This window comes from Gekko japonicus, unplaced genomic scaffold (assembly GCF_001447785.1).
Source record: "Gekko japonicus isolate JY-2015 unplaced genomic scaffold, Gekko_japonicus_V1.1 scaffold552, whole genome shotgun sequence".
In the NCBI taxonomy this organism is placed as follows: domain Eukaryota; kingdom Metazoa; phylum Chordata; class Lepidosauria; order Squamata; family Gekkonidae; genus Gekko; species Gekko japonicus.
In genome coordinates, this window is record NW_015167552.1 from 582,393 (window position 1) to 600,682 (window position 18,290).

Genomic DNA, 18,290 nt, shown 5'->3' on the forward strand with positions numbered 1-18,290 from the left:
GACGGGCCTCTGAGGCGGGGGTTTCCCCACCCCCCCGGGGGGACTTGGGAAGCCTACCCGTAACAGTAAAATTTATGAACAATCAGAGACGGAAGAAGGAAAGATTTTCATTGACAAACCACAATTGGGCGTTCCATCATTTAAGAGATTTACTCCGTTTAAGATGAAAATAAAAGGAAGAGGATTCGGCGCGATTCTCGCTCTGACCAGCCTCCTTTTACACAGCACAGGAACGACCGCCTTTACACAGAGAGTCAACTTGAAAAGTAAACCAATTAACGCCTTTATCAGCCAATTACAAGAAAACGTCTGGACAGAAAGGGGAGGGGGAAAAATCATGCTCTCACATTTTGGTTAATGAATAGCAACGTGCTATCAATCACAGGAGAATGAGAAAGGTTTTCATGTGACGATTAGTGGGAACGTGGCCAACAGGAAGCATTAGAAGGCTTCAATTCACTGAGTCAGCTGTGAAAGAGCCAGGTAAACACTTTCGGAAAGGCCCGTTGAAGTGTTTATCCTGACTATGAAGCTAAGAGGAGGGCTACCATTACACATGATTTACAACCAGCAGGTTCCAAAGGAATAAACATTATTGCACGGTACGGGATACGAAGTACAGAATCACAGTGCTGTCTATTCAGAATTATTTTTTTTTTTGGTACAGAAATCCAACAAACAACGTTGAGATGTGGGGCTTTCACAGCTTTTGTTCTGCCGCTTAATTCAAAGTGTTACATTCATTCACCAAATATTTCAACGACAAAAAGACTGGTGGGGGAAAAAGGAATAAAACTGAGTAAAAAAGAAAGAACGAAATCTCAATAGATAATAAATTTCAGAAATGACAAATGTCGGCTGCCTTGCTGCCACAACCTCCTACTCTGGTTTACTAAGTACAGGAAGCAGCTTGGACACTTAATGCTCCAATGTTAGCACATCTGAGAGCATTATACATAATTGCCAAATAGTATTTGCCAACTGTTCAGGCATGCTGAAATCATGGCTGCCACTTTTGAGAAGGCACTTATGTTTTATTTTAGGAAGAGCCCTGCTGGATTAGTTCACTGGCTCATCTGGTCCAGCATCCTGCTTCACATGGTGACCAACCAGTTGCCCTGGAGGGTCCATGAACAGGACGTTGAAGCTGAGACATTCCCCTGATATTGCTTCACAGCACTGGTAGTTGGAGGTTTACTGCCAGGGGTAGACCGGGACGTTAGAGTGGCCCAGAAGCAAGCCAGAGGGACACGTGGCTCATACCAGCCAGTAGAAACACCGATCGGGGCAGCTCATCTGTTGACTCCTGTACTGAAGGAGGCAACCGGTTAGCTGGTAGCCACAGCTGACCACATTTGAGACAGGTGTTTTTGGCAGTGCGGGCAGAGCTACTAAGGTTTGGCTGTGCTTGGCCCTGGGTGCCAGTGGCCCTCCGGGGCCATGGCCCACCAGAAACATTCCCTGTAAGTTAAATGGCTAGTCCACCCTGTTCATTGCTTCCGAATTTGGAACTGCCCAGTAGTTATCATGGCTAGTATTCATTAATGGGACTTCTAACAGCCAATACACTCCAATAACCAAAACTTATTTGAAGTACTGTGTACTGCTGATATATGGGGCACTCGTCACCACTCATGCTCTGCCCTTTTGCTCATTTACCTGTGGCCTGAGGTGCAGAGAGGGCTCCGTATGGAAGTGTGGCGTGTGTGCCGCTTCTCCCTCCCACCGCCTCTTTCCCCTGCCTGTTATCCAAACCAGCCAAGCCAGGAGTTTCTGGCGTATGTGTGGAAGGACGGCATGGCATGAAGGTAAGAACGCTGAATGTAGTTCAGACTTGCAGAAGTAAGAAAGAAAGATAACACACAGGAGACGAAGGCTGATTCTGCATTGGATTTTCCTCCGTCGTTTTACCAAGCCCACGTTGGAACAGAAAAGGTGCAGCTCAAAACAACATTCAGATACCCTGGGGCAATGCCGTACTGACTGCAAAGTCACCCCTGAACGGCCATAAATCTATACAGAAGGTACCTTAAAACCCGATGATCAAAGAAAGTGAAAGTGGCATGCAGTGTAGTGGGTACCATAAAATCTGATGATCAAGGAAAGTGACAGCAGCGTGCAATGCAGAGGGGAGTTTCTGTTCTAAGGTGGGTTTGGTATAACAACAGAGGGAAAAGCCAATGCAGAAGTGCCCTAAGTTGGACAGCCTTGGAATTCCCTCCTTGAAATGGACGCAAGCCTCCTGGAAGATCAAAAACAGAGGCTAGTTGAGACAGATTTCACTCTGCTCCCTGGTCCTGGCTTCTGCGCTTCTGACAGGGTATCCAGACCTTTTATCCCTTCCTGTCAAAGCTGGGCACATTTCCCTTAGCCCTGTCATCAGTCTGGGAGTGGAGCCCCACGTGGATTATTCTGAATCCTTTTCTCCAATCGACCTAAGGCACAGTCTCAAACCTTTATGGCCCAGCTCAGGTCATTCAAATAGTCATCCATCTTGCCCCTTCCCAGAAGTTGAACAAATCCGGACAGTTGGGCACCTCCATGCAGGAACTCCTCTCCTCTCAGCCGGCAATTTGCACAGTTTATAGCCCCACTCCCAGTGAAGGAATGTTTTCTTTCTCTGAGACTGGGGCCTCCTGGGTGTCACTCAAGGCGTCTTGTGCCTCTCTCTCAGAACGGGGGTCACAGTGGGGAACAGGACTCAGAAGAGCCTCAGGAGGTGGGGTATCAAAAATGTATACAGATAGTTTTACTGACTTGAGGTTTTTAACTGTAAGCCCCCTTGAGCAGGACTCTGAAGAGGCAGCACAGAAAAACTTTATAAATAAATGAATAATAATAAAGTCACTGACTATCACTCATTTATGGTGTATCTGTACAGTTCTGTATCTGACTTTGCAGAAGTTTTCAGTACATTTCCAAGAAAGAAACAGAAGTACCCGGTGTTCTCTCTCTCTCTTTCTGTCACACACAGACACATTCATTAATCTCCATGTGCAGGAGAACATGGGTATAAATATAATACTTGATATGTTATAGGGAAACCCAACAGGTACAGATGACAGCCAGTAGCAGTTAGAGTGACGGAATAAGATCTGGGAGGTAAAGGTAAAGGTTTCCCTTGCTCAAAAGCCAGTTGAATCTGACTCTAGGGTTGCGGTGCTCATCTCTGTTTCCAAGCTAAAGGGCCAGCGCTGTCCGAAGACATTTCCATGGTCATGTGGTCTGCATGACTAAACGCCGAGGCGCATGGGACGCTGTTACCTTGCAATTTCTTGCTTTCCATCTGCTAGGTTGGCAGGAGCTGGGGCCAGAGACGGGAGCTCACTCCGTCACGTGGCACTCGGGTCTCGAACTCTACCGACCTTCCAGCCTGCAGTTCAGCGTCTTAACCACTTGAGCCACCGCAGCTCCAGGATCTGGGAGACCCGGGTTCAAATCCCCACTCTGCCACAGAAGTTCTCTGGGTGACCTTGGGCCAGTCACACACTCTCAGCCTAACCTACCTCACAGGGTCGTTGTGAGGATAACACGGAGGAAAGAAGGATGGTGTAAGCTGCTTTGAGTTCCCAGCGGGGAGAAAGGGAGGGTATAATAAATGAAGGAAATAAAACAAAATGTCCTGCAGTTGCTCGCAGCCCGATCCACAGACCAACTGAGCCACAGTACTTGAATTAAAAGCAGCTTAGCTTTCAGAGCCCAGAACAACAGCTCTACAGATCACAGCCCCGGGCTGTGGCCACACTGGCTTGTATATTCAAGGCTCCACTGAATCCACAGGGAATTCTAGCATGAAGCCGGCGAGCTGAAGCCTACCCCTGCTACTGTTCATTCCAGTCAGTTTCCTTCTCTAATTGATGAATATTTTAAAAGCCCTCGCAAAGAGTGAACTTGCATTCACAAATAAGTTTGTGTCGCACTCAAGAGATTGCGGTGACGTCAAATCTGAAACTGAACCCACACTGCAGTGCAGTCACTCTCGCACAGCTGAGTTACACAGAGTACTTACCCAGTGCAGTAAGTCCTTCTGATATTGAAGTGAATATATACATTAGTACACGAGGCTCTAGACTGGTAATGAAACTCATATGGTCCTGGGTAAGACACTCCAAGAGTGGGTAATAGGACTGGCTTAGTTTTCGATATTGCTTTGAGTAAGAGAGAGAGAGAGAGAGAAGGGGAGAATAGGGGAGAAATTGTATGAATTATTTAAAAAATATTCCATTAAAATATTAAGATACCTGTAAAGTCATTTTAATATATTCCAGACTATTATTACATCAAACTTCTTCTGCTTTTCATATTCATCCCTGTAAGCTGCATTTATTCTATGCTAACCCCATCACATGTCAAAGTAACATTTTGTACTGCAAATTCAGCTTATTTCTATTTATTAGGTGCCTTTGCATACTTTGTTCTGCTTGCACGGGGTGGGCTACTGAGAGCTGCGGGGAACTGGGAACTTCCGGGCCACGCAGGAATTCTGCAACACACAAAACCTGATGCGTTTACTGCCACAGAATATGCAAGCCTTTGCGATTTACAAAACTGGCGGATCCTTTAAATGTTATCTTATGTTCATACTCTAGACAGATCACGTTCCACTTATCATGATCCCAAATATTAAGCTTAACTGCACAGCAGGAGCTGGCCACTGAATTTGCCATGGGTCACATTATGGCGACTAAGATGAGTGGAGCATCCATTCTTGCTTGAAGCTGTATGAGGAGTGTTGGAGGAAAGGAAAGGAAAGGGGACCGTCCATCTTAAGCCCTCTCTTTCTTGTCAGTGTCAGTCCGTCCCATTTTAGCAAAAACCTACTTCACTTTTTCTAACCACTTCGCCATCCATGGGAAACAGACGTTCGGGATGATTCCAAGAGATAGTGACACCCCCCCCCCCTCTTGGAGCTAGCCAGCGACCCCAAAGGACTTCTGGTTAAAGCATGAGCAGTTGCCCAACACACTCATACAACCCTTTTAAAAATATCGTCCCAGTTTAATGTTGCAAAAATAGAGATGTGTTTCTAGCTTCTGCTGGCTTCCCCCTACTATCCCAGTCTTATTAAAAGGAGCTGAAGGACAGTAGAATTTCCAAAACCCAACAATCTATTCGTTGTGTGGCTTTGCTTGGACAGCTAACCTAAGGATGGCTGAAAGCGTCATAGATACGACATGCCTGTGTCCGTGCCTTGTAATCTAGGGATGGCCCCACCTGCACAAAGTGACACGGCAATGCAACAGTGAAAGTTATTTTGCAGCAGCTACTCGGTAACAATTGCCTCCAATGCATTCCCTTGGTGGTTGTTCAGTCTCCACTGCTGCCACCACTAGTGGGATGGGAAAACAGCCGAAGGTATGTCGGCCGAACACAATCATGCCATTACCCGTTCTCCCTGCTAGAGGAAGGCAGGGAAAGATCTGCTCCGTCAGCACCTTCTCTTCTAGTGGATCCACACCTATGGCTGTAGGGATACTGTGAACACTGTGATGGAGGTGCTGGACTGGGAAGTGGTGATTTCTGCAGGGTCAAATTTGTAGGAAGTGGCGAATGCTGGCTGGAGACCCAACAGTTATTGAAGGGGGGGGCAGGTGGCAGGCCACCTACTTCCTCCTTTTCAAATTGAAAGACCCTCCCCTCCAATTTGGCACTTCTAGTGTCCGCACGTTAATTGCACTTGCAGGGAAGATTCCCAGCAGCTTGAATCTATGCAGCATTTTAAGGGGGGGGGGGTTGTCTTCCCACTTTTTTTTGGCAAGGAGGTGGCTTGCTGGGCATCTGCTTCTTTTTAAAAATTTCACTGAGTTTATTACAACATCTACACAGAACAAGAACAGATCAGCACTGTACAGCTTTTTGATAAGTAAGATGTTGAACATACAAGATGTGTAGAAGGTCATACAAAAATACCTCTCTCTATTATGTTGCATTAGAGAAGTGGGTCACAACACCAAGTTTAAATCAACCACTCTACCAAACGTATCATACCACCTTTTTAATGTATGTAACACTTGTTTAATGTAACACATCTGCTTCTGAACATCTGCTAACATGGCGCAAGGCTATCTCTGCAGAAGAGAGGAAACACGCGTCTATCCTATAACAGGTTACGGCATCAGCTCTTGTTTGCTGTGGCTTGAATAACATCCTCCTCCCCAGTTTCCCAGAGTCTTGTATATATTCATTAAGAACAAAAATATTAAACGACTCATAGTCATATGCAATGCTCCCTCTAACCTGTGGAGTCTTGTGAGCAAAAATCCTACTTTGTGAGTTACTGGCACGAAAGTTGTGAGCGAGTAATGTGGCTGCTGCATAAATTAGTTTCCTCTGGAGCCATCCTTCCTGAGCTAAGGCAAAAACATGTGAGCCGGAGGCTTAAAAACTGTGAGCTTAGAGGGAACACGGGTCATATGCACTGAAAGAACCACTGACTCGATCCAATACTGGGGTTTCAGTGCTGGCACGAGAGCACAACCCATTTCCCCCTAAGATTTCCAGGCGACCTGAATAACTAGGACGCCAGAAACAAAAGCCAGTTTGGTGTAGTGGTTAAGTGTGCGGATTCTAATCTGGGAGAACCGGGTTTGATTCCCCACTCCTCCACTTGCACCTGCTGATGTGACCTTGGGTCAGTCACAAGCTCTGGCACAGCTGTCCTTGAAAAAGAGCAGTTTGTGTCAGAGTTCTCTCAGCCCCACCCACCTCACAGGGTGTCTGTTGTGGGGAGGGGAAGGGAGAGGAGTTTGTAAGCCGCTCTGAGACTCCAAGTGAAGGGCGGGGTATAAATCCAATCTCTTCTTCTTCTTAACAAACATGGCCCGTTTTTGTTAAAGGGTTGTCAGAATCAAATTACACATATGGGTGAGGGTCACCAAATATTATACATGATCATAAGTTCATACACAAGAGAACTTTAAAAAACACATCACAACAAAATCTGGAAATGAGGGTATGGGGAGCTAAACTCTTCCTCTTCTTTCATCCTACTTTCATCGTGTTTCTTCCATTCTAGCTCAATAAAGGTATAGTGAGTAGTAAGGTAAGGTACAGTAAGGTAAGGTCGAGGAAGGGGCCGGGTTTAGCTCCCCATACCCATGGGCTCATGTTTTAAAATGAAAACACAGCTCCTACTTTTAGACCCATGTATACACATGGAAACCTCCGTCACGTCTAGCTTGATTCTCAATGCGTTAACTCATTCATTCCAGAAGCCGCAATAAGGCAGTGGACCAAACGAGACCACAGCAAACAGCAAGGTGGGGCTCGATTTATACTCCTCGAAAGAGCAAGGCAATCCTCCTGCCATTCGTGAGGGCTGCTGCAGACACGCAAAATAACTGAGCCAATTCTTGGCTTATCCTGATGTCATTTTAAATATCCTGAGGTAAACCATTTATCACTTGAGGTAATCATGACTTTTCTTAATTGTAGGAATGGAAAAAAATTCAGGTAATCAAGACTAAAAACAAAACAAAAAATTGCATTTGAGGTATTCTAGATTCCCTCCCCCGCCCGTCTCTTAGTTTTAAGCCTTTGGTGGTGACTAAATATTTTGCATAAAGACTCCCAAGATGAGTAATTGCTTACTAGTAAGTCACTGTGGGATACTGAGAGAAGCATTTTGACAAAGGCCTGAAGTACATTGTCAAAGTGGTTGTCCCCGTACAACTTGAAGACGCCAAAGCTGACATAATTTCCACACAAGGCAGATTTGAGCGCAGAATAACAGATGGAGATACCCTTGAGTTTCAGCGGATAAACTTGATCTTTCGACAGAGTCCCAAGGGTCAGGATCTGATTACCTGTTTGCGAGGGGTGGGAGGAAGAAAGAAAAAGGGAAATTGATGTAAGAAACTGAAAATCCTGATAACTCTGGTCACTTAACATTTTTATTTCACATACATTTTTGTTATTGAGAAGATGCACTTCAAATTTTATATTACGGAATAGTTATAATGACATTATAAAGCAATCATATAAATACATTTCAACGGAAGTTGCATAAAACTATAAGGCAGGGGCACTATCTCTGAGCTTGGCTCTGTATGCTGGGCCTCGCAAAGGTCTCATATTCTAGGGAAGAGCACAGCATCGCTTCAGTGTATTAATATACGTACCTATACACGGGACATAAACACAGATACTTCCTTTGCAAAGTCAAACTCTTGTGCCAGGCTACAAAGGCAATCGACTCTTCTAGATCGTCAGTGCTCTTCTGCAACAACAATGCAATTCTTTCCTAGTTGGAGCGAATGCCTATCTGGAGCTCACCAAGACGTATGGGTCTTTTTAATGGTGCCAGGCTCAAAACCCATTTCATGATGACGGACCTCAAAGCACTTAAAAAAACAATTTCCCTTTAGATAATGCAAGGTGGGAAACGCTTTAAATGTTTCACTCGTAAAGATAATGTTAAAAAGTCTATGAATATTCTATCCCAGTGTTTCTTAAAGGGGGATCCTGCAGACCTCACCCTCAGGGTATGCAGAATGGGCATCGGAGGAACATTTAGAGTACTGCTGCCAGTGCCAGCTCAGACTAGGCCGGGCAAAAGATACTTCCTCCGGTGCTCCCCACACACAGGATCTCTGGTCGGTTGTGATGGGGTCCTTCTGGTGTTTGTGGACATTGATGATGTACTATTTTCCCAGGAAGATGAGAAGGCCTTTGCAGCCACCTCTGATACTTTTCTGGTGGGGCCCTCTTTGTAGGCACCTGAGGAGGGATAAGGATGGAACAGGAACAAAGAGGGGGGCTCGGGCAGCCAGAAAGCAATTTCCTGTTGGGCGGCCTAGCTTCCTCAGCCCTCGGTGGTGCTGCTGTGAGAGAAGAAAGAAGATGCCCAGGAGTTTCCCTGCCCCACATCATGATGGTCGGAAATTCCCAAAAGATACCAGTCAACTCCCCCTTCTTTGGCAGAGCCCACCCCTAGTGCTACTGCTAATAGGGCTGCCAGGTCCCCCCGGGGGGGGGGCTGTTGCCCACTCTAGAGGCCCCCAACTGGCCGGCCCAGATCCGGCTGCCGGGGAAACCCACCCCCAAAGTGCCGGAGTTGCAATGATACCATAGAGTTTTAAAGCCGAACGCTAGAGCATCCCTCGACGACGTGCCCGGCATAATGACGTCACTTCTGGGTGACCTCATTGCAGCACAAGCATGAAGCTCCCGGACATGGATTATCCACTGGCTTCAGAAATATAAGCCCATGCCTTTTTTTCTGGGGGAACACACTGGAATAGAGTTCCAGAACCTCTTTGACAAAATTCTTTTTAAAATGTTTAAAAGTTCATGAGTTTTCAGTATACAGATTGAAAACTTCATTCCCCTCTTGTGAGTTCTGGCACCTCTTTTTCCAGGGGGGAAAAAGCCCTGTATAAGCCTTAACGTATGCTGGTAAATAATTTCTTCCAAACCAAATGAAAATATTGCTTTAGAAATTTTGCACAATATTCTGAGCACAGTCAAGGACATCACAGGACATGATTTAACATCCAGCCCTCAAATGATCATTCTTGGATATCTAAAAGTTGTTCTAGATGGCCACGAACCTTGGCTGCAAAGATCTGCACTGCTTCATTTTAGCAGAAGGCCTGCCTTCCGCCTGTGGTTTTGGAAAACCGGCTCTATAGCTAAAGTCCAAATGGATGTATTTCAGAAGAAGTACAATAATCCCACAAACTGATGAATCTGAAGATAAGACGGATTTTATTTATCCATTATCGGAATTATTGCGAGATAACATTTAACCATATGTCAGGGGTTTTTTTGGATGTTGTAATTTGCTTACTAATTTTAATGGGTTAATAAGCCATTACTGTTCCTTCTTTTCCTTTTCTCTTAAATCTTCAGCTGTTTAATACTTGCTACTTCACGCTTCTAACCATTTATTGTTCCAATACTTTCACAGTTCTGGTCTTATTATTGGTTGTATTCCTTTTATGGCTTTGCAGCAACACGCCAATAATCCCTTCCCTAATTAAAAAAAGAGTCACATGTGTACTGCTGTCCAGACATTAGCCTTTGCATCACTCAGTGACAAAGAATGTCTTAAAAGCCACATCAAATGAAAAGCAAGTGCCATTTTATTTATTTTCCAGTGAATGTTTATTAAAACCGGTCGTTAAATCAAGGTCTCCTGGCCAAGATTTTCATTTACAATTTTAATCAGCGATTTAAAGTGGCTTCGTTTCAGTCAAAATTCACTCTGCTAAAGAGCTGCCAGGACGGACAAGTGCTGTCCAGCCTGACCTGTCTTCAACAATTTCACCAGAACTATGGTTGGATCCTATGACATTGTTCCCCTTGCTCTTCTCTTCAACCGCTGCTGGGGCTTTCCTCCTCTGCAGTGCATGCTTCCGCTACTGCAAGCACTTCCACGAGTGCAAAATCAGTGTAGTTTTTTTTCCCTCTGAGCCTTCATGCACATGGCAGCACTAGTGGCAGAGGAAGCAAGCACCACAGCAGAGGAAAGCCTCTGCAGTAACCAGAGAAGGGCGAGGGGAACAATGTCATAGGATCCAATCCTGAAGTGTGTGAAGGTGTGTGAAGTGTGTGAAGGTGTGTCTTTCCAAGCAGATAAAGGGTATTTGCCAGGGAGCTGTAGCTTCTTGCCATGTGTCCACAGCCTGCTGTCACTGCGAGCGTACAGGAAAGATCACAGTCCAAGTTTCTTGGCTCAAGATGTTTCCCTTTCCCTAGAATGCATTAGGAGTGCAACTGAAGAATATGTTTAACAGCCATGTAACATCTTTTACACCCCTGTTGATGCAGTTTCCTCACTATACCACAGCACAGGTTTGATTCCTCACTCCTCCCCATGCAGCTACTGGAGTGACCTTGGGTCAGTTACAAGTTCTTACAGAGCTGTTCTCTCACGAGCATAGAGATGTAAAATTTCCAGAAATTTTGAAGCTCGGGAAAAAACCCGTTTTTTCCCCAGTTTTTTTTCCAGAAAAAAACGGAAATTTTTGGAAAAATTGAAAAAAATGCTACATTAGCATTTCTTTTGTCTTTTCTAGATTGAAAGTCATTCTGTTACTTTAGGAACATAAAATATGACTATGGACATTTTTACTTGGCATGAAATTATCACAAAAAGCATTTTAAAAATATAGTGTATCCAAACAATTATTACAAACAGAATACCCACCCACATGCAAAAACAAAACTGAAACCTTTTTATTTTCTTCTGACAATAGCACCTCCTAAAGGAAGAAATGCATCTTGTTCTTGCATTGGAGAGTTCAGTTTGTAACCTAGGACTTGCTTGTCCTCAGTGCACAGAAATTAGATCAATCTGATACCATTATATATTTTAGAAATGATTTGGAAAATATTTGAACACCTTGTCTTAAAATATTTTATTAATCATGTTAAAATAAAACGTTCCATAATCAATTTTTTCTTTTCTTTTTTCAATTTTTCCAACTTTTCGGGGAAAAAACCAAAAAAGCTTCAGGGAAAAAAACGGGAAAAAAACGTTTCCCCCCCCGAATTTTTCCGGTTTTTTTCCGGGCCTTCACATCTCTAGCATGAGTCAGCAATGTGATGCGGTAGCGAAAAAGGCAAATGCGATTTTGGGGTGTATCAACAGAAATATTGTTTCCAGATCACACAAAGTGGTGGTGTCACTTTACTCTGCTCTGGTTAGACCAGTGAAGGGCGGGGTATAAATCCAATCTCCTCCTCCTTCTCCTCCTCCTCCTGTCAGTGAGGAAGCCATGCTGCCAAGGGAATCAACACTCCCATGACTAGCTCACAACCTTAACTGGGCAGAAAGCAAGGATCTTCTCTCTGTTGAAACCTAAAGTGGCCAGCTCAAACCCCACGAAGCCGCTGAACTAATCAACTACCTTGTTAAGGAAGCAGAAGAGTGTCCATGTTGAAGGTTTCAGGAGATCAGACAGAAAACGTCTCAAAGTGCTCAAGGGCAGAAAGGAAGTGCTGTTTCGGAAGTTGGATAACAGGCAGGCAAAGGGAAAATAGTGGGCTACCTTCCGTGCACCATCCATTCCCAACAAAATAGTATTTCCAAAAGTGCAGCCTCATCCATCACATGTCCTTTCTTGGAAAGTCTATGATGAATAATAGTTCCAGGTGGTCAGCCGTGTTGGTCTGAAGCAGTAGAACAAATGTAGAGTCCAGTGGCACCCTTAAGACCAACGGAGGTTTATTCAAATACTATTTGAAAAAGTGTGCATGCACACGAAAGCTCATACCTTGAATAAACCTTTGTTCATCTGAAAGGTGCCACTGGACTCAAACTTTGTTCTTATGAAAAATAATGTGATCCCCTCGAATTCTGTCAATACAGCTGGCAAAAGCCTGGGCTTCAGGACTTTTGATGGCAAAGAGTGACATAAAATCTCACTCCTCTCTGTTTACCTGGAGGAGTTTTTTGTTTTTTTTAGTCTGCAGGTCTTTAAACTTTCGATAATGCACTGTCAATTATGCCTCTGAAATACTTTGCCTCTGTCTTGGAAGGCACACAGGGTTATATAGGCATCATGTACCCCGTATGCTATCTGGATGAGTTCCTATTAACAGGGTGGCTGGCACAGACGGCTGCCAACACCTCACCTCTCAGTACAAGTGTTATAGCCTTAATGCACAGCACAGAAATCCACAATGTGCTAAGAAGTATTAGCGACTGCCTTGTAGGAAAAAAAAGCACTTAAGAATGAAAAATGGAAAATAAAAGTATCTCTTTGGATGGTAAGTCTGGTGCAATCACTAGACCTGAATAAGGGCTCCCAAAGCATCCAAATCAAATAAATTGTTGACAACAGGTCAGCTCAGCTTACTTAATGGTATCACTGGCCGAATCCTTAAAAAGCTAACAAAAACAACAGCTGGTTTTGGGGTGATATTAAAATAAGCCAGCATTCATCAACCGTTGGACCTAGCAACTCGCAGGCCTGCAGAACATTCACACTACAAGGGCTCTGTCCAGAGGAGCAAGGGATAAAAACGGGGCACAAAAATCCATCCCGTTATTAAAATTGGCAATTTGTTAAAAATTAATTATACTTATTACCCAGCGAAGAACAATTTAACTTAAAAGAAAAGATTTTATTAAGTTGCTAAGGTTGGAACGGATTACAACACTAAGCTTTACACCATAGATGTTCTAGAAGCAATTTAAAGCTCATTAGAAATAATGTCCCTGGCTACTGGAAAATGTGGTAAAACGTAATCCTCACCCAAATGTTACCTGGGCTATGAGAGCAGGAAATTGTTCTGTGCTACTGTGGGCTAACCTTGACGCTGACCCTGAACAGTAACTGCTAGAACAGCTGAAAGCTGCAACAAAATTAAAAACTTACATCAAAGTATATCATGACAGAATGTAGATAAATAAAAAAGAGCATATTGAAAATATTATTTTCCTGTCAGTCTTCCAGAACAGTGAGGGAGAAGGGCTACTAAAAACGCAGGGCTCCGCTCACGTACACTAGAATGGTACCCATTTTAGGGTCTAGAACAAATCCCTTTCACCTCCTTGGGCTCTTGCTTTAGCACATCTGAATCTGTGTTTGCACTGATATCTGGATACATCCCCTCACGCTCACACGGAATAAATCCACGCTGTCCCTTATGACATATCACTAGATCAAGTCCTGTGTATTTTCCTGTGCAGATCCTCTTCCTTCATTGCTGGTATTTTCAACACCAGGCATGACAGTCCCCACCAAAGGCCAAGCACTCCATGGAGTGGTCACAGGACAAACCCGGACAGTCAAGAACATGATGTTCTCGAAAGGCAAACAAAGCCCGTTCAGGGGAATGTGGTGACACTTCCACCCTTCCTTTTGCAGTAATAGCTGGAAAACAAAATCATCAAAATTGGGGGGGGGGGCACACAGGTTACTAAAGCTGCCAGTGACTTCTTGACTCGCTTCTGCATCCTGTTCTTGAAGAGGCAAAATGGTGATACCACAGAGGCAAGAAGAAGAGGTGGCGGCAGCAGCAGCAGCAGTGGAACCATAAAGATGCTACTAAAAAAAAACAAACGGTGATGGGAACAGGAAGACATGAAAAAATGACATTAAACCAGATTTATTTAAAGGGGCTTATGAGGCTGTGGGAAAAGCCAGGAGGGAAGATGACATCTTGGGAACGAACCTTTGTTGTCTAAACGTAATATTTATTTGGCTATTAAATGCACATAAATTTGACACAGCACGCCAAATGTGAGGTAAATAAAATGCTGTTTTGGTTGCTATGAAGTAAAAGGGAAATTTCATTCATTTATGAATCAATCTCCTTTTCCACAGACTGTGGGGCAATTTGCACCAGGATACTTCTCCCAGGAACCAGGCTCTCACACAGGAATCCTGAGGGGGGGAACCCCCCCCCCAGCTTGTCAGACAAGAGGACAACATTTGAAAAGCACAAGTCTGAAGACTTTGCCTCAAACCAAGAAAACAGGCAACCTGAAAAAAGCAAAGGACAGTCCTCCTGCAAGAAGGGTCCACCTTGTGGATCCGGATTGGGTGTCAAGGCGGCATTAAAAAGTTTTAAATAAAATTAACAAAGAAGACGTTCCTTCCCCTAACACATGGACACTCTGGATTTTGAATCTAGCATAGAGATAGAAAAAGCCCTTATATGGAATTGGTTTTTCACTCTAACGCCCAACAATAAAACAGGTGGAATTTTTACTGGTTTTGGTTGTAAATTTCTAGTCTTTCTATCTCTCTGAAAATAATTTTCTTACACGCCCCGGGAAATGCTGATCGCCACTTTGGGGTCAGGAAGCAATTTTTCTCCAGACCAGTTTGGCCGGGGATCCTGGAGAGTTTTTTTTGCCATCTTCTGGGCATGGAATAGGGCAGAAGGAGACAGTAAATTAGAATAATAGAATAGAATCATAGAATCATAGAGTTGGAAGGGACTTCCAGGGTCACCTAGTCCAACCCCCTTCACAATGCAGTAAATTCACAAATACCTCCCCCCCACATCCCCAGTGACCCCTGTTCCTTGCCAGGCCGGGCAAGGGCCAAAAAAACCCTAGTCGAGCCTAAGCGGATATCCCTCAGGCCAGGGACCACTAGGAGATATTCTAATAAAGTATATGTCAAAATAAGTCAATGTGATAAAGGACAACAAAAACAGTGAATGAAATGATAAAACAGGAAAGATGCCTCACACAGTATATTGTCTTTCTTCAAATGCTTTTTTGTTGCTATATGAATGAGCCTAGGGTGTCCTAGGACTCGCAGGGCTCCCTTTCTCCCCCCCCTTACAAGCCAACTAATGGAAGAAACCATAATTTGTCATTAAAATACATTTGAGGTTACTTCCTTAGATGACATCATTCTAGTTCCCCTCAGTTTCCCACATGGGTTCTCCCTGCTCGGGACAAAACAGCCACCATCTTTTTTTTTCACCTTCCCACCATATTAACAATGATTGATAGGAATATCACTGCTAAAAGGATGCCTGGCATTGTGTCAGTCATGCATAAACACTGTAAAAGGAGCAAATGAATTGGGAATGCAGGCCATTTGAAAGGCTCACAATGACAAACAAAGAAAACCCAAGAGGGAACATGTGTATGCATTCCAGCTAAGCTCCTTCCTGCCTGTTCCTGATTCTTCAGGTCAGCCACTTTAGCCTTGATGGAAGAAACGGTTTCCCAAGAGTTCAAAACCCATTGCGCTAAGTGATACGGCCATCACTTCTGTCCAGTAGGCAGTCATAAATATGACGTGCCACCAAACCAACTCTCTACCTTCGTATATTACAGCGGCATTTAAATAGCAATGTGTTTCTTACTGGGTTTGTTTTGCAAGGTTGTAGGTTTCCCTTTAAACTTTCAAACTCTATGAGGACAAAGAAGTAGAATTGAGACACACCATCTAGCTTCACTCTGTGGGCCTCCTTCTCTCGGCGGCCAAATGCTTAGGGCAGCTTGATTCTCTTGATTGCTTTGTCATCCTGCTGTTCAGATATGCCTGTCATGCTCAGACGCTGGGGTGCTTGTCTTTCAAAAGGAGTTCTCTCTCACAGGAGATTTCTAAATATATACCTGTACTAAGCACACAGTCTTCTTATTTATTTAATAGTGGGTAATTGGGTTAATTGGACTAGGATGTGCAGGTTTTTGATTTTCCATAATTCAATTGCAACTTATTAGCTGTAAAAAAAATGCAAGGCATCGATTCAGCAGGCTTTTCAAGCCCACTCTGGAGCACGATACTAATACTGTGTCATCAGCATATAATAATAGGGGCACATGTACAGAGCCACGTTTAGGGCTATGGCAGTCGGCTCCTACTAAACTCGGGGCAAGATAGTTGAGGAAAAGAGTAAATTAAAAAGGAGCTAAAATACAATCCTGTTTAACTCCTTTATTGGAAAGGATTTTCAGGGTTATCTTACCTGCTAAGGAGCATTTGACTTGACAGGTGGTAGAGGTGTATAACTTTTTAATGAGCATAAGGAGTCTCTTGTCAATGTTCATTTGGTTTAGTTTAGCGAGCCCAAAGTAATTCCCTATCAATTGAGCCAAACGCTCCCTTAAGGTCTAAGGTCTTAGAAAGCAACATACAATTTCTAGTTACTTCTCTTAGTATATTTATTGACCGAATGGGATAAAATAGTGCAATGATCTAATGTAGTTTTCCCCTGACAAAAGCCCCTCTGTTCCAGGCCCAAAATTCTCTGCTGTGTCATCCAGAGGGTAAGCTTAGATAGAAAGTGTTTAGCATATAACTTTCCAACTGAGTCAAGAATTATGGGTTTAATCCAGTGACGCACTTTGTGCAAAGATTGTGGATCTTCCCCAGTTTCCTCCAAGATGTTCCTTCTGGCCGTCAGAAGGTTGGTACCAGCGGGGGCATGTGTGTGTGGTCACAGGACCCAGATGGAACAACCACCATACAGGTTAGGAGGGGGAGATGCATCAAGGAGGGCAACACTGTCAATACTCCCTCTTTTGCCAGCACGACACTGCTGACAGGGGAGACAGGAATGATGATTCATCTCTTTCCCCCTCCTGACTACAGCCCCCCACAGCCAACACAGTTAATATTACTCCAAATGGGTCTGCAACCCCGGGAATCCACTTTCCTAGGATTGGAGGGAAATCAGGGAGGATCTGAGACCATCACGTCCTTCACTGACGTATCACTGGATCCAACCTGGTTATTTCCAATTACTTCTAAAAATGTCCTCCGTCGAAGCCCTAAGAACTTAAAACTTTACAAGAATTTTGCTTTGAGAAATTCAACGTAGGTTTAGAAGATCTACATCTAATAACTAAATGAACATTTAAAAAAACCCTGCATTAACCAGCAATTTGCACAACTGATCTACTTTCCAGAGCTATTCTAAAACCATCAGTTCTCACAGTAGCAGCTGTGAATATCAATATCTTTGGGAGCTGAATCCTTTTTAATTAAAAAGAGGCAGGCCTTTACTTTCTAAATAGTCAAAGAAAGAAAACATCAACAGATACTCACCGTAAGTGCAAATCATCTTACTCGCCTCCCTGAAGAGGAGAATTCCATTAGGAGATGACACATCAAAATTTAAACGCTGTGATCTGGGGAGGGAAAATTGAGCAGCAATATATATATATGTACACACATACATACACACACACACTCTCACACATTCCAATGAAACACAGTTTTACATTTCCTAATTTGGAATATAACAAAAAACTGTCCTGGGGGATCAAATCAATGTCCAGTTAGTCTATCAGATGCCTGCAGGAAGCTCACTGATAGGAAGCAGCTCTCCTCTTCTCATTTCCAGCACACTTCTCAAAGATACACTGCCTCTGATCACAGAAGTTCCATTTAGCTACCATAAATACCTGCTGATTGACTTATTACCCATGAAGTTGCCTAATCCTCATATATCTCTCCCTTATATATAATTGAGTAAGACGCAGGGTCATGCAGCGGAGAGAAAATGCACACCAACAGTGTTTGGAGGCTTGCGCTGTCCATCAGAAGCTTCCCCAGCTTCCATTGGCCGTGTTGCCTACGTCCCACCTCAGAATACTCCCCCCTCCCCCCGCCCACCTAGCCAGGGCTGGAGGGAATCAGTGGAAGGCCGCCGCGGGCAGCTCATCACCGCTCGAAGCGGCCGGATTCCCCTCCTTTATCGCACGCCTGTTGTCCCACCTCCCCTGCCCACCCCCCACCCCCCCGGCTTCAAAGACCCTTCGGAGCCCTACAGGCTTCCGGGGACAGTAGGCGAGGGGCAGCGGCGCTCAGCCAACCCCCGCTGGCCTCTTTTTGCCGCTGCACCCCACCTTCGCCAGCTTTCGG

The 18,290-nt window shown here is 44.2% G+C and overlaps 1 protein-coding gene across 1 annotated transcript in view; it reads right to left on the minus strand.

Annotated features, from left to right (window-relative positions):
• The window catches only part of RANBP17 (RAN binding protein 17), a 306,660-nt gene that overhangs the window by 67,712 nt on the left and 220,658 nt on the right, over positions 1-18,290 (minus strand). Inside the window, exons 22-24 of the mRNA XM_015413703.1 lie at positions 17,472-17,554; positions 7,591-7,805; positions 4,010-4,148 (exon numbers count right to left, since the gene is read on the minus strand). Coding sequence (XP_015269189.1) covers positions 4,010-4,148; positions 7,591-7,805; positions 17,472-17,554 — 437 coding nt within the window. The remainder of the gene's footprint in view (positions 1-4,009; positions 4,149-7,590; positions 7,806-17,471; positions 17,555-18,290) is intronic.